Source organism: Cupressus sempervirens, chromosome 5 (assembly GCF_028749045.1).
Source record: "Cupressus sempervirens isolate cs-2001-9-10 chromosome 5, ASM2874904v1, whole genome shotgun sequence".
Lineage (NCBI taxonomy): Eukaryota > Viridiplantae > Streptophyta > Pinopsida > Cupressales > Cupressaceae > Cupressus > Cupressus sempervirens.
In genome coordinates this window covers 395,384,988-395,407,055 of record NC_143122.1, presented here as the reverse complement: position 1 = coordinate 395,407,055, position 22,068 = coordinate 395,384,988, and the positions used below count along the sequence as shown (strand labels likewise).

At 32.9% G+C, this 22,068-nt stretch overlaps 1 protein-coding gene across 1 annotated transcript; it reads right to left on the bottom strand.

Annotated features, from left to right (window-relative positions):
- Positions 1-1,228: 1,228 nt before the first annotated feature.
- Positions 1,229-21,028, bottom strand: LOC149556469 (chaperone protein dnaJ 16-like). The gene is made up of 7 exons (XM_089829853.1): positions 20,892-21,028; positions 17,275-17,398; positions 16,902-16,984; positions 16,680-16,791; positions 16,466-16,570; positions 15,537-15,625; positions 1,229-1,577 (listed from the first exon to the last, which is right to left on the bottom strand). The coding sequence occupies exons 1-7, from the start codon at positions 21,026-21,028 to the stop codon at positions 1,229-1,231; spliced, it is 999 nt and encodes a 332-aa protein (XP_089685979.1).
- Between the last annotated feature and the right edge of the window lie 1,040 nt (positions 21,029-22,068).

Genomic DNA, 22,068 nt, shown 5'->3' with positions numbered 1-22,068 from the left:
TCAACAACGTGTATTTCAAATCTTAAGCAACACACAATAGAATGGCTTCATTGATTCAAAATCCCTTTGTGATACATGGAATGTTGGACTAATCTCACAAATTTGTTTGAATCACATTGTTTGACTTACCTCCAAATAATATTCTAGATGCGAGGTGTGATCTTTATTGTTGTTAGAGTTAATAATCTTTCTTTGGTTGTATTTATTAAATAGGATAAACCAAGGTATCTCTTATGTATTTTGTCCTCTTGTCCATGTGTGAGGACAAGTCTTTTTTTGTAATTCCTTTATTAAAGAAAATAGTTTATTCCTCCTTAAGAGGATTATGACACTTGTTATGCACACACTTATGAATATAGCAATCATTCACATGGGAGCTGCTAAATAATTCTTTCCCCCATCTTTATATAAGATATGATCCTCTCTCATTCTTAATACCACACACTCACTATGTAGTGCTTGTAATGAGCTTATGGCTCAATTTCTCTCTCTCTTCATTAGTTAGACATTTTCCTCATTCATATAATTCACAAGAGTTTTTCTTTGCTTTCCCCTCTCAAAATATTTGTCTCCTCTCTTGTGTTGATCTTGGAAAGCTCTTCTAAATTATGGTAATAGAGCAAAACTCTCTTGGATTAATTAATTTTCTCTAGATCTCATTTTATTTCATTTTCATTGTTTTCTAATATGGTATCAAAGCTTTCTAATCCTTGTTTTGAGTTTGTGTGAAGGTTACCACTTTGGAGACACTCTTGAGGAAGGAGTTCATTTTTTTTAAAGCTCATTCTAACACTTTGTGTGTGTAGATTTTATTATTTTTCTTCTTTCACCTAACCTCTTTGCAAGGCTTGCTGCCAAAAGGTTACTTTCTTGCAATAATCAATTTGTTTCCTCTTGTTTTGGAAGGCTTATGACCAAAACAAAAGAAACTTTACCTTAATTTTTTTTTTGATTAAGTAAAATAGGTTTTAAAGGGTGCCTGAAACCCTTTACAAATCAAAATATTTTCAATGGAGCCCGACCAAAAGATACAACAGACCAAAGGTGAAACAGGTCACCAACCAAGATAAGGTGACCAAGGTGGCATCACAAATATCACAGTACACTTTTGTCACCAAATAATACTCAATAAAACCATTTAGGACCCTTTACTCCCAAAGGAATGAGATCTAAGAAGTCAATCAGAGGACTGTTGGGAATGTTTGTATTTTTTCCATTTAACCTTTGTCTAACCTTCCTCCACCAAAGAAGCCTCCTTCTCCCAAACCAAAGCATCGACATCTGACCTAACCAGAGAAACAGACAAAACCTCACTAGATAAATTGCCCATTGGAACTTGACCCGCAAAGGGAGGTGAAATTGTGGCAACCACATCCAACAATGGATCAATAACCAGGTCAGATGAGGGAGGGCCACCGACACCATCAACATCCACAGATGCAGGGGAATCCAAAGAAGAGGAGTCTTTAAGGATAGAGTAATGTTGAACCAAAGACCCAGACCACCAAGGTCTGTTCTTTGATTTCCTTAATTCCATAGGATAGCGTGCAACAATATGTCCAGTCCCAAAATAGACCCTACAATGGAAAGGAATTCCTTCATAGTCTAAAGTCTAAATCTAGGAACCATTAGGGACCTCAAGTTTGATCTTCTTAGGGAGTAATTTGTTACAAGTTTCACTAACTAACATTTTCTTAGCAAGTTATTCATTTTTATAGCTTTTATTCTCACATAAATACTAACGTATCAATTTATGCTCATTATTTTTGTTTAGCTCATATTTCACAACTTTTAATAGAGACTGTATTTTCATTCTACAACTAATCAAATAATCTATTATATATTTGTGTGAATCAATCTTATAATTTTACTTTAAATCAAAATTCAAATAAAATAATAATAATTTTTCATATATCTCTTTGTATCTTTGAGATTAATCCACAGTGTCATTGTGCTCACTATTTACAAATATTTTATCTACATAAAAAAATTATTTTCTCATCTAACATCTTTTTAACAAGGCTATCTAATCACACAAATCCTCTTTATTCTTATCTAGAATATACATTTTCATCTTTGATTGTCCATTATTTTTAGTCTAGATTGATTAACATTTTAGCCTATCCTTGGTGCCGAGCTCTTTGCCCATTCTCTTGTTACTCGTTGGTTCACCCTCCATTTTTTTAAGCTTGCTTGTGCTCATAGAGACTCTTCTCCCTTGAGCAAATTTGTCATTATATACTTTTCAATTTTGCATGTATCCAACTATAGCAGTGGTATTGTTAAAACTTCTTTGCTTTTATTTTAAATCATCAAAACTTATTTATATTTATATTTTCTATTATTTTTCAAACCATTAAAATTTCCTTTTCTACACTAAGTCCATACTTATTTAATGCATAAACTTTTGGACAAAAAAAACTTAACAAACATTATTCAATAGTTATTATTTTTCTCAACTTTTAATATATTTTAGAAATTTTAATCTAAAACTTTTTATATTTCGTGATTCACCCTTTTTCCAAAAGTTGTTTTTATGAACAAACTTTTATAATATTTTTTAATTCTACTTTTATATTAAGGTAATTTTAAAAAAGTTTAAAAAGTTTTTTGAATTTTAATTGATTTTTAATTATAATATTATGTTTTAATATAAAATTTTGAATAAAATCATATTTTATTATAAGATTTATTATTTTAGTTTAAAAAAAAAAATTATCAATTCAATTTTTAATTTTATTTTATTTTTAAAAATATTTTAATTTATGATCACTCTTATACTTTTAATTATTCTTATCATTTGACTCTCAAATCTTATATTCATACTTTGAATATTTCATCTAGAAAAATTTATTGGATCAATTATATAATTTTTTTTACAAAAGTACTTACATAGGCTTTCTTGATTAGCCTTACAATCCCTATTACAACTATAGAAATCAACATCTTTCCACTAAACTTTTACCCTATACATATATTGGCCCTTTCCATGGGCTATACATTATTTACACAATAAATTTTGCTCATGCCAAATTACACAAAAAGCCTTATAATATTTTTGCCATATGTCCTTCCTTTGCTTTTGTTCAATAGCTACACACACTTTCTGCTATGCACATTAACCACTTAGCCTTTGTTGATTTTATTGATTTCCTTCAGAGTATTGCCATCTATTACCCTCGTCAAACCAACATCTCCAATTTACCCTAAATTTTCCCTTAACCGATCTTCAACTCAAAAATGGAACCGTCAAAAAATCATTTACATTGTTTATACTTCTATTCCTTTTACAAAAATGAATTTCAGAGCCTTTTCCTGACTTTATTAGTGATAAAACAAAAACAAAAAACTGCAAGCCATTCCCTCGGCAATTTAATCTTCCACATTTACTAGGAATCAAACCCTCACCGCTTAGTGACTTCTCCTAATTTTTGCACTCCTTCAGCCCTTTGGATGGGCAACCAAAAATCTTGTCACCTTCCTTCCCTCCATATCCCTGAAAATGTGAATTTCCTCCACCAATTGCATCCATGGCACTTTGATTTTTTCTTTGTAAACTTCTTTATCTATCCCAGTTGGCCACCAGACAAAGCCAAATTTTCCTCAAGTCTTGTCTTCTTCTTTATTTTCAAAACACTCACTATAATCAAACCCTTATCTCATCCACGCCCATTCCAATAGAGATTTTATCCCTACAATCAAATCTGAAGGGAATAACATTCTCATCACCCATTCCATCACCTCTTCTAGAAATGTCAGTTCTAGACCCCATGCCATCATGATTGTCAACTTTATTTTCCAATTGTGGATTGAATTTTGAAATAATTCTCCCATCATTTCCTTTACTGCCTCCAAGACTCCTTGCGTTAAGCACTTCAACGACAACCTCAGCCTCTGATTTTGAATTAGGCCAAACAATGCCTTTTGTTGTCTTGGCATTTTGAATGTGAAGGTAGCTTCCATCTTCATCTCACTTTTTTTTTTTGTCACTTTCACTGAATTTTAAAAAATTATTATTTAGCTTTGTTAAAAATTTCCTTTTCAGCTACTATACTTATAGCATGTCAGTTGTTTCCTTTTTGTACTTCCTACCAATTGCCAAAAGGCTTAATCATTTCATTTTCTTTTTTGCGTATCTTTTCATCATGTGAGCATTAATAACAAATCTCCTAAATCTTACAACTTACTTTTTGCTGATAGTCCTTATTTATGTCATTTTCCATTCACTCATTTACACCATTATTTAAACTCCTCTTCTCTTGCATTAGTCATTATCAAACACTCCCTTCCAATGGCTACACCATTCAAAACAAACTGACCCTTCTACCAAAGACTCAGCTGCCCGTTTTAAAAGTTTATCAACTTCCTTATTGGCTTCTCTATAAACATGATAGACTTCAAATTCCTCCAGTGATTTTAACTCTTTATTGACACAAGAAAATAAATTTCCTATGTGCCAAGCCAAGATCAAATTGCTTCTTAAAGCTTGAACCACTACCATGGAGTCACCTTCCATAAACACTTTAACTCCACCCAGCTTCTTGGCACATTGAATTTCCAATAGTACAGCTTAAAATTTAGCTTCATTATTGGTGCCATCAAGTAATCTTTTTGCACCTATATCCAATGTCTCCCCAAAATGATCTCTAAATATGAATCTAGCCCCTGATTTTCTTGGATTACACCTTGCAGCCCTGTCAAAATTTACTTTAATCCATCCTTCCTCAGGGGATTCCCACCTTTCTTTTTCCCTCTGATTCACCTTTGAAAGACAGTTTCCCTTTCCTCCACCCTATCCAACTTTGATCCCAAGCCATTCCTTCCTAACAGCTTTGTCACTTCTCATAAACACACTTTTTAACATATCTTTCCTAAACACTGCTACACTAACCACTTCTGCTATTGAATGATCAATCATTAGCAAGAGTTGCTCCACTATTTTTTTCACCTCCTAAAAGATCCTCCTATTTCTCTCCTTCCACACTTCCCAAATAACCATTGAAGGGCTTACCCTCCACACACATTCCAACATATTTCTCCTACTCATACTTGGCCATGAAATGAAGAAATCCAAAAGATAGGGGCACCAAGGTCCTTTCCATCCCAATTTTCCTTGAATATAACTCTAATATTTTGTTGCTACTTCACAATTTAGCAATAGATTATCAACATTCTCTTCCTCTTTACTACACGTAATGCATTATTTTTGTCCTTGAAAACCTAATTTCCTCCTTCTTTCCCTTGTTAAGATTTTGCCCTGAATAGCTAACCATGAGAAGGTTTTGACCTTTGGAAAAATTTCTTTATTTCACCATCAAAACTTACATCATCTTTATTTTCTATTAATTCACTGCCAAGTTTTACTAAGAACTTATTTGAGGTTGCAACACACCAGCTTATCTTATCTTTTCTTTCAATGATGCAGACTTTCCTTTGCATGAAAATCTCCTTAGGAGATTGTTGTTGCCTCTGTGATAAGTCATCCACCCTCCAGTCCTTCCATTCCCACACTTTATCTAGGATTCCATCCTTCTCAATTACATAATCTCTAACTTCCCTTCCCTCTAAGCCACATAGTTTCTATTTCATATCTCTATCCAGACATTTTTCATCTAAAGTTTTATAACCATTCTAGGAATCCTCCCAAAACTTTTCTTAATTTCCATCTCCAATCACCCATGAGATGTGGTCTGTCATGACATGTCTGCATGATAAAAATAAAGTTCCAAATTGTTGACCCCTTCATTGGGTTTTGAATTGTTAAAATCCTAGTTTCTTCATTTGATTCCAAGTAGTTTGCCCTTAGAATTTTTTTCCCAAATCTAATCAGCATCCATTACCATTTGCCAGACTATTTTTTCTCCTAGGGCAATATTCATAAGATTCCAATCTCTTATTCTAGCTCCCCCATATTTTTTTGGTCTATAATTTTTTTCCCATTTTAACAAAGGTCATTTTTTACAATCCCCTGCCCCACTCCAAAAGAATCTCCTCATCTATTTTTCCACACTATTAATAACCTTTCTTGGAATTTTTAACCACATCATTGAAAAAATTGGAATTGCAAAAACCACTGACTTTAACATCAAGGTTCTCCTAGCTAAAGACAACCATTAACCCTTCTAGCCTTCCATTTATTTAAAACACTTTTTAACTAAACCTTTCCACACATCACTTTTGTTTCTTCCCTGAAACAATGGGATCCCTAGATATCTACTGGGAAGTAAACCTTTCTTTATATTGAGAATTCTGCATATTGCCATTCTTTTACTAATAGGGGTATTGAAATAGAAGATTTTTAATTTTGCCCAATTAATCTTCTATTTTGAGACTTTTCCATAAATCTCCAAAGTCTTTTTCATCAATTTGGCCTCTTGTTCGATGCTTCCCCTATTAGAAAGGTGTCATCCACAAACTGAAGATGAGAAATAGGATCCACTCCCCTTGCCACTTTTACACCTTTCCACAAACCTCTAATTCTTTTTTCTAGGATCAATCTTCCCAAAACTTCTGCAAGAATAATAAAAATAAAAGGGGATAATGGGTCCCCTTGTCTTATGCCATTTTCTAATTGAAAGAAACCTTGAGGGCTACCATTTACCAGAACTGAAAATCTAACCAAACTTAAACATCCTTTAACCCATCTAATCCATTCATTAATAAAATTGAACTTATTCAAAACTTTGAACAAAAAACCCCTATTCACCTCATCATAGGCTCTCCTTATATCTAGTTTCATCATCATTTAACTTAGTTTCTTGACTGTTATGGAATGAATCATTTCATGTGCTATACACAACCACCCAAAGATTGTGAGAGAATTCGCTTCTATCCATAAATCTCTCTCTGAAACTTTCCTCAAAATTCCCTTTCAAAATTTGCTTCCAATTTTTCTTCCCAAAATTTGCGTCCAAAATGTCCTTCCTAAAAAATGAACCCTCTAATTGTGATAAAGAGCCCTCTCCTTAAATTAGGGCACCGATAGTGTGTTCACCCGGGAGAACTCCTTGCTCACAACCCTTAACTCAAATTAACTTTTATTAATCTTTCTTTTTATCTTGCATTAATCTTTTTCATGCATGTTTATGAATTATTAAATTACTTTATTTGATTTTTCCACTTGACTTTGTTTTTATTTAATTTATTAACTTAAATCCCGTGCACACTTTATGCAAATTAAAATATCTTTATTAAGTTCATTGGTTTTATCTTTTTAATTAATTAAATATAATTAAATATTAAAATATCATAATAATTTTTGATTAAATTAAATCATTAATTTAATCTTTTAATTAGACTTAATTCATAGAAAATCATTAAGTACTCATAAAACAACATACAAAAATCTATTTCTTGAGATGCTGGTTGTAAAAAGGTTTTGGGTCCTTTAAAGCTTGCTTATACTTAATCAAAACATACAAAAACCCATCAAAGAAAAACACATACAAAATCATACTAAATGGTTATAATCATGAATTAATGTCATTCGATGCATTCAGAGGGTACTCAAGTTAGATACTTGTCCTAATTTTCAATTAGGACATATGGCTTAAAGGTTTAGGATTTGGACTTAAGAATTTATCTCTCCTCTCTTACCATTGAGATAATGCGATAGGGTATGCTCATCCTGGCAATTCAAGGAAGTCGATACCCAATAACTACAACCTGCATAAAATTCATGCATGTAAAAACACAATATTCTAAGCTAAACCAGCAATGGCAGGAAGTGGTGCATTGTGTAGATCCCAACTAGCAGATGACTACGACTCTCTTCCTTAACCACATTAGAAATGCCATGCATAAAGAAAACAAACACACACACACACCATACACATGAAATATGGGGTAAGTATCCATAAGAAAACACATATGGTAATCCATCTAACTAAACATCATCAATAACTTAACAATATTGTAATAATCATCATGCACACATGGAGTATAGAGTACCAAGTAATCTCATCATATATCATCTGATTCTGAAACAATATCTAATAATCTCAAGATAATGCTACTAATCATCAAACATAAAATTGTCCTAAAAGAGTTTGGCAATGATAATAGAAATGTGACTTAGGGGCAGGCACTGCATCCACCCCCCCTAGACTTAGGCTTACTCTTGAAAGCCTACAAGAAAAGTAAGGATAAGGAGTCATTGTGCGGGTCCCATTGGACCCTTTCCCCTTGTAGGAGAATATGACTCCACTAAGAACACTACAACACACTTAGAGCAATATGATTATGGTTTAATAGTAAACCAAAAATCATATTGATCCAACATTCATCCTTTTTAACAAATACTGAAATAGATCCCCTAAACACTCTAAAAAAAGGATCAACATCCCTAATCCATTAGAAAATATACAAGTTACATTGTATAGATAAAAGATACATGTTTTAAAAACAGAATAGTTTCAATTCTCAGTTTGCCTATATTTAGATTTAAGTATAATTTTTAGTTTGACAACTAAGTGTTGAAGTATGAAAAATATACAACTAAAAGTTTAAGTTCTATTTTAGTTCAACTAGTTCAAGTTTCAATTTGATATAAGTACATATAACAGTTTAAAGTTTTTATTTTTGTTCAACTAGTTAACAACTAGTAGCGTTCCAATATACTCATAGCTCCCAATGTAGAAACTCGAGCTCTGATACCAGATGTAATGCCCTGCCAAGGAATCCAAAAGAATTAACCTAAAATTTTACTATATTTGCAAAATATTTTATTTTTTAAAACAAGAAAGTATAACATGCACTTCAAACACATAGTAGTGAAAGCAATAACATACAATCATCTAAAGCATACATAATAGGTTACATTCCTTAAGGATCCCATGACATTGAATTACATTTAAATCTAATCTAATACTAAGTCTAACAACTACCACAACCACATGAAAAAATAATCAAAAAGCCCAAAGTCCATAATATACATTTGTTTCAAATGCCTCTTAGCAAATTAATTCAGAATGCTTAATCATCCATTGTACATGTCACAGGGTATGAAAGGCTAAAAGAATATACATATGTAGAAAATAAGGATACATCCTCCTCCTTGGATCCATGATACAAATACAATGAAATAAATGAAACCAATAAAATACATGATACATCCATCCATCATAAAAGATATAAACATCCAACATGAAATACAACTATCCATCATAAAACACAAGTAACTATGTGCATGGTTCCTCCCAACCATCAATAGCATCATTAGACCATCGTGGGCCCTAGCCATACCCCACGTGTAACATCCCAAGTCACCGATAAGATCATTGTTACTATAGTAATAGGGACGTCACTACTAAAACATGCTACAACATATGCATAATTAAAACTAACATGCTAATCATCAATATAAAGAAATGCATCAGCAAATAACATCACCTAAACATGATAAATAGCATCCCAATAAGCTCCATCCATGGTGACTATGGATGGATCTCAATGGTAAGAGTAAAAAATCACTACCACCCGACCACATGGAACCTAAATGGTCCACTCCCGCCGTGTTGATGAGATAGTCTCAAGTCCCAAACATGATATCAAATCACATAACACAGATACTCTCTAAGTCCAAAAAATCCTAAAAGTATACTAACTCAAAGGCTCCAACACATAGATCGACATCTAGACCCAAAGGCACAAAAAGACATGTAGGAAACCTACTATGTAAGATGGAAAGTGTCGTCACATGAATCATGTAGGAGTTACCCTGGTAGTTAGCTTAGGACTCTAGGGTCCCTAGTGATCCTTATGCAGCCACTAGTATCCTCTTGTACTGACAAGGAATACTACATAATGCAAGGTCATAACCAAGTGTTCTCTCTACTCCCATCCTAGCTTGTACTAGCACTCGAGGCATGGACAAGAACATATAATTAATCTTATTAGGTTCATTTAAGTTAGTATTTAGTGTAATGTTATCACTTATTAAAACAACTTACAATGAGTTTCCCTAGCAGCCACTTAGGGCCCTGTCCCCCATTGCAAGCCACAATAGATACTCTCTAAGTCTAGGAAATCCTAAAAGTATACTAACTCAAAGGCTCCAACACATAGATTGACATCTAGACCCAAAGGCACAAAAAGACATGTAGGAAACCTACTATGTAAGTGGGAAAGTCTCATCACACGAATCATGTAGGAGTTACCCTAGTAGTTAGCTTAGGACTCTAGGGTCCCTAGTGATCCTTATGCAGCCACTAGTATCCTCTTGTACTGACGAGGCATACTACATAATGCAAGGTCATAACCAAGTGTTCTCTCTACTCCCATCCTAGCCTATACTAGCACTCGAGGCATGGACGAGAACATATAATTAATCTTATTAGGTTCATTTAAGCTAGTATTTAGTGTAATGTTATCACTTATTAAAACAACTTACAATGAGTTTCCCTAGCAGCCACTTAGGGCCCTGTCCCCCATTCCAAGCCACTTCTCGACACTACATATAGATAACCTACCCTAGGCTTAATAAAAGCACAAATCAATAATCACATAAGATCACCTTAGTCCTGTACAAGCAACTGGAAAGCATCAAAAGATAATCCACAATAATCACACGTGTTCTCCATAAGCAACTGGAAAGAACCAAAAGATAATCATAATGATCACAATAGTTCCCAATGAGAAACTAAAAGACATCAAATAATAAATCACAATATCCATTGGTTCTCAATGAGTAACCAAAAAGTATCCCAAAGTAAATCACAATATCCAGTGATTCTCAATGAGCAACCAAAAAGCAACCCAAAATAATGCTAATCGAAGACTCCAAAATGGTCAACTCAAACATGTCATAACATGACATCATCATAAACAAATCATCAAAAAAATCTCAATCCTCTCAAAGTGACTGGAAGACAAATCAAACATAACTGATCGATGACTCAAAAATGGTTAAGTCAGGTATCTCATAAACATTCACCTCAGCTTCCCACAAGAAGACTTGAAAGCAATAACAATCAATAATCCACACACATCATAGAGCATGCCACTGCATTACCATGGTTGGGTTTTAAAAAGATCAAAATCAAACATCATAACATCAAAATTCCATAACTCCCAAGCCTCTGGTAAACATCCTAAGCTGGTCAACACTCTAGGACCACCCAAACCCCAAAAGCATAGACAATACATAGAAAACATCATAGTCTGATAGTTGGGTTTTATAAAATATTGTTGAGTTAATGAAAGGTTCCAGTTTACAGTAAGATTTTAATTTCATTTCAGTACAATTTTTTGAGTAGATAAGAATCTCAATTTTACCCTTGCAATTAAAACCATTCTCGTTCTTATAATTAGAAAGCATAACATGACTTAGAAGCTATAGTAATCATTTGTTGAATTATTAAAATAATAATAATTTTTTATTATTAAATAGAAATACTCCTAATTCCATTTATAATCATATTTTAAAATAGTAAATATAATTAACAATATTAATTGATACTTACTATTGATACAAACTAATTTTATTAATTATTTACATTGATAATTATTAATAACTTAATAATTATTGACAAAATTCTTTGAAAATATTAATTTAAGAATTAATATTTAAACCACGAAATAAATCCCCCTTTTTAAATAAATAGCAATTACTAATTTGTTTCTTAAAAATAATAATATTAATAATTAATAAATCATTAAAAGAATTAATTAATCAAATTATATTATATTAAATGAATTAATAATTATCATGTATTTATAAAATACTATCACTAGTACATTTGGGTTCATTTTTCAACCTTTATTGGTCAAATTTTTGACCCCATTTTTGACCAAATTTCGACCAAATTTGGCCAACCCATTGGTCGATATTTTGACCAACTCACTAGTTAGTCAAAATTTTGACCAATCTATTGGTCGAAAACCTTCCAAAGCCATTGTCTAAGTTCAATTAGGAATTGGTCAAAATTTTGACCAACAAAGGTAGAAAAAAATTTAGGCATTGGTGGAAATTTTGACCAACAAAGGTAGAAAAAAATTTTAGGCGTTGGTGGAAATTTCAACCAACAAAGGTAGAAAAAAATTTAGGTGTTGGTGGAAATTTCGACCAACAAAGGTAGAAAAATAATTTAGGCGTTGGTGGAAATTTTGACCAATGAAGGTGGAAATTTAGACCAACAAAGGTAGAAAAAGATGTAGGCATTGGTGGGAATTTCCACCAACAAAGGTAGGAAAAAATTTAGGTGTTGGTGGAAATTTTGACCAATGAAGGTGGAAATTTCCACCAACAGCTAGGTGTAATTTTTTTTCAGGCATTCTATAAAATATTTCACATGCCTTGCCTATGATATGACATTTTGCATGCATCCTACACTCTCTCATCCGACTAATGATGGATTATGCAGAGTGATCTGAAACCATGATTCTAAAAAACACACACAATCAAATCCAAAATGAACTTGCACTACAAATGGATTGTAGAAATTTGATATTGTTAATTTTGCATGCATGTCTACCAGGACAAATATATGTTTAAGTTGTGATTGTCCTAGTAGGCATGCATGCAATTTTACCAATATCAGATTTCCATAATCCATTTGTAGTGCAAGTTCATTTTGGATTTGATTGTGTGTTTTTTAGCATCATGTTTTCGGATCACTCTGTGTAATCCATCATCAGGCAGATGAGAGAGAGTGCAAGATGCATGCAAAATGTCATATCATATGCAAGGCATGTGAACTATTTTATAGAATGCCTGAAAAACACTGTCAGTAACTAATATGAAGAATATATAATTAATTATATGATTGTGACAAATCATGTACATTGTATGAAGGCAGACCATGGTTGACAGGGCCCACCAAAAGATAAAACATATGATAAAAATAATTATTTTCATGTTTTGAACATATGGGGTACACATAACATGACTTATTATTGCACAATTCAACTAAGTTCAGTTAATTTCCATAGGGATTGTCCCCATTTAATGGTGAACATTTTGCCACATTTCAAGCCTTTTGATTATATAAAGAAATGGATAGCGTGAAAAGTTTAAGTAATGTCAAGCCATTTATTTACTTGATATATAATGTGAATAGAACTATTATGTTGCTCAACAACAACCACCAAATAAAATTATCATCATGTACCCAAAAAGGGATGGATGGAATGTCGAAACTGACCTCCAACTAACTACTATCACCATCCCTTTATACTATAAGTTATAGTGGTTCTCGAGATTTTCTCTATTCCATCATACACTTATATATCATACACTTTACCATAGTCCATATCAACAAGGTTAGAGAGATCAATTTCATTTGAATAGTATGTGGAAGACCTTGATGTTGAGAAGTTGTGTGATTCACGTGGAGTGGAAGATGTTTTGGCCCCTTGGAAGGAAGCTTCATCTCTTTTACCGACTTCTTTATTTTTACTTGGAGAAGCATATTGCTTTGAATTGTCCTCATGGCTCCTTGTAGATGATGCCACGAGTGTCCTTGCTATTTTCTTCTGCGATAACATAATGTTCACAAAGTGTTAGAATTGTCTCTAGATGAAAAGAAATTATAGAGGCTTAATTGACATGTGATCTTAGTTAATGTAGAAGGTAGATTATGAAATATCATTTGAAATGTTGATACAAAAGTCTTCCTAAAACAAAAATGTAAACCATATCAACTAGAAAACAAAACTGTAAACCATATCAATCCTAAAAATAATTTATATCATTAATCAATGTAAAAGAGAGTAGAAAGAAATCATAACTAATACCTAAAATGTGAACATTGTAGGCATTTGATACTTTGAAATGAACATGTTCTCCTGATGAAGGCTTAAACTAGTCTGGATCCCTGTAGAAACACATGACATGTAATTGAATGGATAAAAATTTATGGTACAAGCACTTGAAACACTTAGATTGGATACTGCAGCTCAAGTGCCAAGGTCTTGAAAGATGCTGAACACATTTACTTATTGGTGAAGTTTATATGAAACATCAAGCAAAAGTTTTTTATATGGTGCAACACATTCACTCAAAGCCAGTGATCCAGCTAAAATCATATATTTAGCAAGAAAAACTCTTTACTATTTTTCCCATTGTTCTTTGCACCATCAAGTTTTTTTAAAACTATTCTATGTGGAAAAAATGTAATATGGAGAATGGTTTCTATTCTACCAACAGGTTCCATATAAATAAATGTCAAGGATTTTATATTATTCCAATCTAAACTGATTAGAAAGTTTACATCAAAATTTTGCAAATCTATCTCCGACCAGGTGGAAGCTATGTAACAGACCAGTTAGAGCTAAAGCAAGCTACCATATTAAGATGTTGAGGAAGATGTTGTACTTCTATCATTGGGAGCTTGTGCATCTTCCTCATTACATGCTTTGGTTGAATATGTGACTGTAGAATCACATGTCTCACTTATTAAAAAAAATAGTACATCAACATGGCAAGAAGGCTTCCATCTTTCGACAATGCATTTAATGAATTGAACATCTCAATTGCAACCATCATAGTTTTGAGGGATACGTCCCAAATGATTTGGCTAGAACTTGTGTTCTAGGCCCAAATGCTGCAAATAACAACCTATGATGCCTTCATCTATACACAATGTCTTTCTAGTTTCTTTCTACTCACACGCCCATTTCATTTCATATGATCATCTAAAAATTGTGTCACTCTAAGCTCTCAACTATTTCCTCTTGATTGATCATCTGATAACTGTTGAATGAGAGTTTTGGGATAAGCTATAGGCATCCATCAAAGCATAAAGGATTTTTTCAGACAATGTAGATGAAGTAGTAGCATTTTCCTTGGGAGACATGCTTGCAAAATGGAAGCATAGATAAGTCATGTGAACTATTTGACAGGATGAATTAATGTAATGTGGTCATCAAAAGTCATGGTTATTGGATATGCACAAAATAGATATATTGAGAGAATATATTTGTTTAAGTTGCAACTGCCCTAGTAGACATGAATGCAAAATGTGAATCCTAGATGAATAGTTCAACTGAATCCTCCTCCTAGAGGAAGGCTACAACAAATACATTGTTCAATTGAATGGTCTATAGATACCATCAGGATCAACACTTTGAACAATCCATCAGGATCCTATTATGTATTGGCCACTATTCCTAGATGATTTTTAGTCATATGTGTCATGTTTGTAGCATCACATCTCTCCACACTTATCATTGTATAAAGCTTTATGTCTCTACCAGTAGGCATATTCAACTTACAATAAGTTTGTGACAGCTAATATTAAAAATCTCTTACTGTAGTTTTGAAATAAAAGCTCCACTAAGTAGCCAACAACATTTCATCCATCTTTTATATAATATTGAGCACCACATTTATCATACGTGTTTTCTATCTCAAGGAGCTTAACTAGACTAGTATTGGGTTGATGATGGCCTAATACTACCTTGTTAAGATCCTCAAGACAAGACACATCGACTCTGAGCAGAAAGCATCCTGATAAATTCAAATTAATTGTGGAATAATTAGCAAAGCTAGCATTCAAGTATTAAAAGGGAATGGAATAAAATATTTAATTTCTTACCAATTCATGTTTTCTAATTCTGCATTGTTCTTTAAAATCCATTTTTCTACTGTCTCATAATCAACTGGACGATGAGCTTCTTCGGAGAACTGAAGAGGTTTCAATCAAAATTTTAAACTATTTAAGTTTCAATACAATATATTAAAATCAAGAACAATCTGTTGGAAAAGAAAAGCACTTGCCAGAAGGACTATTACTAAGCACAATATAATAGAACTTATATTATAGCAAAAGTTGTGTGAACATTTGCAAGTGATATTATAGCACCCACTTCCAATTATGAAGTCAACACCATACTCATAGCCAGGAGCTAGACACCATTTGGTCTACAAGTACATCCAAACAATAGTTTTAAGAAAATTACTTATTTCATACTCTCTACTAACCCCAAAAAATACTTTAGAGATGGAATAAAGATAAATCTATTAATAACAAACACAAGACCACAACATGAAGAAAGTTCTAAATTGATAAACAATAAAAAATTTAGCACAAAAGGAACAGATACTCTAAATTATGTAAACAACCAAGAACATAAACTCTATATATGCTCATATGTGTTCCTCTATAACATCTTATCAAATAAGATTATGTAAAAGAAGCATCAACAATTAAATTATCCATCATGAAGCTTAAGTCCATATTTCAACTTCCTCAAATTTTTGGGACATTTTCAATACATTTCTTTCTATTTAAAAATCTCTATATGCACATCCACCATCAAGTGCATCTCAGCTAAGCTATACACAAACATAGCTTTAAGATGTGACATAGTGCAACCCCAACATGGTTGGTCTCAAGATATAAAAAAAATAAGATCACTGAATCTTGAGAACATCAAAGTATTTTAAATTAATTGGCAGCAAGCAATTTTTATTAAAAAAAAATGGTCAAGTCCTGTAAATATGCACAATAATAATATAACCAACCTTGAATTTTCTTTTATCGGAGGATATTACTTGTATCACTAAACCTGCCTCTGCTTCTGTTTCTGTTATTGTAATAGAATAAAAGTGTGCACATTGTTTTTCGACCTGTTGTTGGATCATATCCACACCAAATGTTAATGGCATTCAAAACACAAGAAAATGAAAATTAGAAATTAAACAAATTTAAAAGTTAAAAGAGATGATTTTTCCTCACCCTTTTATGAGTAGGCTGGCCTAAAATAAGTGGTTTGATTGTAATTGTACCAGTTAATGCCTCTTCCGAAATAGTTGTTGATACTGTAGTCTTTATGGGCACACCAAGCTTACTTTAAACATCCAAGATTTCAACCATTAGTGATCAAAAGGTTGGAGGATCTGAGCAACCCAATGCCTTAAAGATTTCACAAGATATCACTTAAACTAGAGAGATACTGACCAAAAAAGAGCAGCAAACATGGTATTCATTGCCCCAAGACTAGACAAATCCAACTCCAATTCTTGGTTCTTGGATTCAATTGCCTGTTTCAGCAAAGACCTAAGTCTTAGTTTATTATATATGCTTAACATCAATACATGACACAATTAAGTCAAGTCTGTATGCTTCCAGCACAAGAAACTGACTCAAAAATCTACATAACTCGTCGCTTAAGGATAGTGCAAGGCAACTACTCAACTTCCAAAGAAATAATATTAAATTTAAATAGTATAATAAAGGAAGAAAAACTTTAAGCTAAAATTTATCATATATAAACTTATAACTAAATAGTAAAATATACCAAAAATTTTTGTAAACAAATTAAAAATCATACCTCAAAACCAGCTGCATCATACTGACGACACTTCTCAGGATCTGAGAGAATACCATAAGAAAAGGTTATTTCCTTGAACCGTTCAGATGCTTCAGCATTGTTAGAGTTTTTGTCAGGATGATACCTATAGAATATCACTCAACCTATAAATATAACATCAATTTTTGAAAAAAAGATAACTGATTGACGTTTTTAGCTTCTCCTAAATTTCTAATTTTTCCCACTACTCATCTTTTTAGTTGAAACCTCACAAAGTATAATACATGGAAAAAGTAGAAACATTACCTGATATGGTTTGAAAGCAGTCCATACATAAAAAGGAAAAAAATACAATAAATATTGCTAACAAGGAATTCAGAATTTAATAATAATTTGTACATGAAAATTACCATAACCATATCTATACCCAAATTTCTTGGACTAAACTAGATTGCATACATATAGGGATGCATAAATCTATATATTTACATGAATATTTATAAGCTTACATATAAAAATGAACATAGATACTTTAGCAACACATCAAAAACTTTTCTTGCCTCAAGGCACGTAAGCTGAAATAGGGTCTTGATCCTAGAAGATAAAATGTTTATTGTATTCACAGTCTTGCCCAAGTCCCAATTTAAACTTCTAAGAAGAGGCATGATGCACTCAAGAATGGGGGATGGAATTAATGATAGTCTTTCTCTTATACCTGACTCCCAAATTCCCTATGTACATACACACCATCCAATCAAGGAAGACAACAAGGCAATAACTTTTAGATAGAAGGAAATAAAACTTCAAATTTTATTAACTACTGTGAGATCAAAAATGCTACAAGCAGATTTTTATCACAACCACTTTTACCTCAAAGAAACCCTAATTTATTATAGAAAAAACCAATTGAAAAGATTAATTTTGCAGAATTAGTCCCTTATGGAGCATTATTTTTTCACGTGCATGTCAACTTTGTACTTGCTCTCATCTCTTGGGTCAAAACTACTGTGAAGATTCCAAGTCTAGCAACAAAGATGGACTATTGTATTCACCTCCAAGATCCATGACAAAGATGAAACTATTATATTGTCAAGTCACTCAACCTAATGACAACAACCAAGTGAGTTTAAAGCCAATGGAAGTAACCAGTCATCTTGTTGGGACCAACAATAAATGAAAGTATATAATTTGTACCAAATGTTGATCCAATCGATATAGGTGTTCTTGCCAGACCCCTTCTCTATGATGTTTACAAGTACAACCATTCATCTTAGTATTTTTTAAACAACATGTACCAAATATATTCCCTCAAAATATTTATACCAACATTTCCTACCCTCTGCATGACCTTATTGAATTCATTAATGTACCAAAAGACTTTAGAGTTGCTACAACATTGAACTGCATAGACATGAAAAGTTAATAAAAAATACAATGCATGTGTCCTACAAACCCTCACTTAGCTAGTCTAACTCATGCCAAGAATGTTGTTTTTCTCGAGCTCCACATTGTAACCAATACAAAATTGCTAAAATATAGCTTCTTCAGCAACTACCAAACTGCTAAAAAACACTTATGGAATAGCTATGTGAGTGCTATGAAATAGCTTTTGTAGCAATTGTGTGATCATTGGAAAATGGTTTTGGTGGCTATTGCTTGACTGGTGCGGAAAAACTTCCCCTTGGCCATATTTACACAGTCCTTAACTGCTCATATTAATTGCAAATAACTCTTAACCCTGCTTTACTTGCTTCAGTGCCATTAGAAGATTTTTTTTTGAAATCAGACGTGACTAAATGATCAAATAGGAATTATTTGCCATTTCATTTCACTCCATTTCATGTTATATTGGATGTTTCCCACCCACTAGCTGTTCATTCTCATATATAAATCATCAATCTGATTATTAAAGCAACTTGCTGCTATATTGAAGCTCCCATTGCCTCATTCCTTGTTCAATTTCATTTCATCAAGTGAAATACATTTCCCCAGACACAACATATCAGAGCAAGAGAAAATTATAATATTCCAATAGGAAGTAACAATGACATCTGAAACATTAGAAACAAGTAATACTTGTAGAAACTACAACTAGAAAATGCTAATAGCTCCCCCAATGCATGTGCCATAGGTAAAGTGTACCCTAAAAATTTTGAATTCTCCAATTATTAAGCCTAACTCTTGCTCTATTAAATCTTCTACTAATTATCTGTTCAGATGCTTACACAAGCCCACTTTGCAATGAACAACTAGAAAAGAAAGATTTGCTATCATTTCAATTTGTCAAAATACAACTCAATACTATTTAAGAAAGAACCTATAGGAATAAGGAGCCTGATTGTATTCAATTCTAAAGACATTCTAGGTGTCTTGCACAAGTTAATAATGTATGATTAGCCATTATCCATCTTAATCATTTTACAGAGTAGCTTTGCAACATACTTAAACATTAGCGTTGGCTCAGAGCCATCTGATTGCGTGCAAGATTATCCTTGGTAAACTTCCCACTAAGATTCATCTACTAGTGAAGATAACCTCATAAGTGAGAGCTAAGCTACTTTAATTTTATTATAAAAATTTTCTAGTGAAGAGTCTCCTAGATTGGTCACAATTTTGCTGTGTATGCCATACAGCCCGACAACATTTGTATTTCTATTTATTTCAAACATTGGACTACAAAGTGGTCATCCTTAATATAGTAAATCATGAAACAACAGTGTTTTTGCATAACTTACGTTAAGCCATATTCTATTAAACTCGACACTTGGCTAGTGTCCATGAATCATAACCAACAATTCTAAATCCCTTCAACAAAAGAATGGACATATTACATGATCCTGCAAAGAAAAGACCAGGTAACTCTGACAAGAAAATGCTTTGCCATGTTTGCTAAAGCTTAAACGGTCGGCCAGTTATTTGTTATTCTAAATAGATGAGTGGAATGTTGGTTTGATTTCAAGTGTGTTCGCTTCGAAACTCTTGAACACGACTATACAAAGTAGCCATGCTTAATATTGTCTACAATGAAGGCTAGAGTATTTGAAATAAATCAACTTTGGGCGATCGTACTCTACTATAGTCAGAACTATAGCTGATAGTCGTGAATCATAAACCACAATTGAAAATTTATTTAAATAGAGATCCAATCAAGACTAACATTTTAAATAAATCTTGTAGAAATAAGACCAGGGTATGTTGATAAGAAACAACCATTTAAGGCCTAAAAGAAAACTGCTATCATTATTGTTTTAAAGTGAAAATTTTGAAACATAAAATATTTGAACAACTGTTTAAGGTGTTTGATCTTTCAAGAGTTAAAAAGATAAGACATGAAAATAACAAATAACATGCCAACTATTCAAGCTTTACCATGTTCAAGACCTGAAAAAGGGTATGCAAGGGAAGGCACTGTAATGGAACTTAAACCATCATTAACATCCCCATTTCTCCAAAATAGAAAATAATGTTAGAAGGAAGATTCCACCTCACCCTTCCCTCTCCTTCATCCCTAACCCAAAGTTGAAAAACTATAGTTGATACCACAAAACTCAAACAATGTTACACACTACAAAAAAGACCATTTGAAAAAGTAGAAAACAAGACCTGACTTAAGGGAACCCATAAGAATAATGACATACTTTAGAGCCATTTTACGGTAAGCAGACTTAATCTCTTGATCAGATGCATAGCAAGCGATTCCCAGCACCTCATATGGATCCTTCTGGTGTTCTTCCACATTATTTTCTCCCTGGCAGAAGGCCGAAGCCCTAGGCATCTCATATAAACCAAATATCAGTGAGAAAGCTTCTTGGGGAAAATTTATGTATCATATGCTTCAATACCCTAGTATTCAAGAGCCCGCCCACTGCAAGACATTATGATCTCGAAGAAACAAAAAACCCAAATAGTGTAGTTTAACCCTTGACTCTCCCATGTGTGCATCAAGAATACAATGATAATGGGCCAAAATTTCCTTTTTACATATTAAACTCGTGTTGGTTAAAATTTTGACTAACATGGGAATGTATTTTAAAAAATAAGATATGTTTCTTTGCATATTGCAACCAATTTGACCCCATTTCATTAGATGGTCAAAAATTTTGGTCTAAAAATGGGGTCAAATGTACTAGTGTGTCTCTAGATCTTCAAAATCTCCATAGGAAGAGTCATCATCTTCATCACTCTCATCCATTGGTTCACCTTGGTGAGCAGCCTTTGACCAGTCACCAGTAACAAAGTGGTCACGAATGCTTTCAATTACATCCTGATTTAACCAATCACTTAATTATGAAGCATCTACTTGTGGCTTAGTGCATTCCTTAGCATTAGGATCTTCAACATTGAGATGCACATAATGTTTTTTCTGTCAAAGTACAAGCAGAAAAATATTAAGTCTGTGATGTAAATAATTGCTTACAGAATAGAAAACATGCAAAAAAAAAAAAAAGCAAATGGTTTTCCATTGCACAATTTGCTTGCTCCATAGTAATTGTGACCTAATTGGAGGAAAAGAATGAATGTGGATAGGTTTCAATAAACAATGAAGCATTACAATACATATAAATATCATATCAATCAACACAGTGTCTGAGGCGGGAATATCGATAAATCATCAAACACTTCCAAGTTGAACCTAACTTATATTTGCACACCAAAACCTTGAATCTACTAGCCATGAGAACAAGTTTGGGAGGGTAGAGAAAACTAGGACAAGCTACAACTTCCAAAAAATTGTAGGAACAGAAGTTTTAAGCCAGTGCGTCCCCTTTTTTAATTTTTGTGCCACACTCTATAGTATAATATCAAAGGTACTAG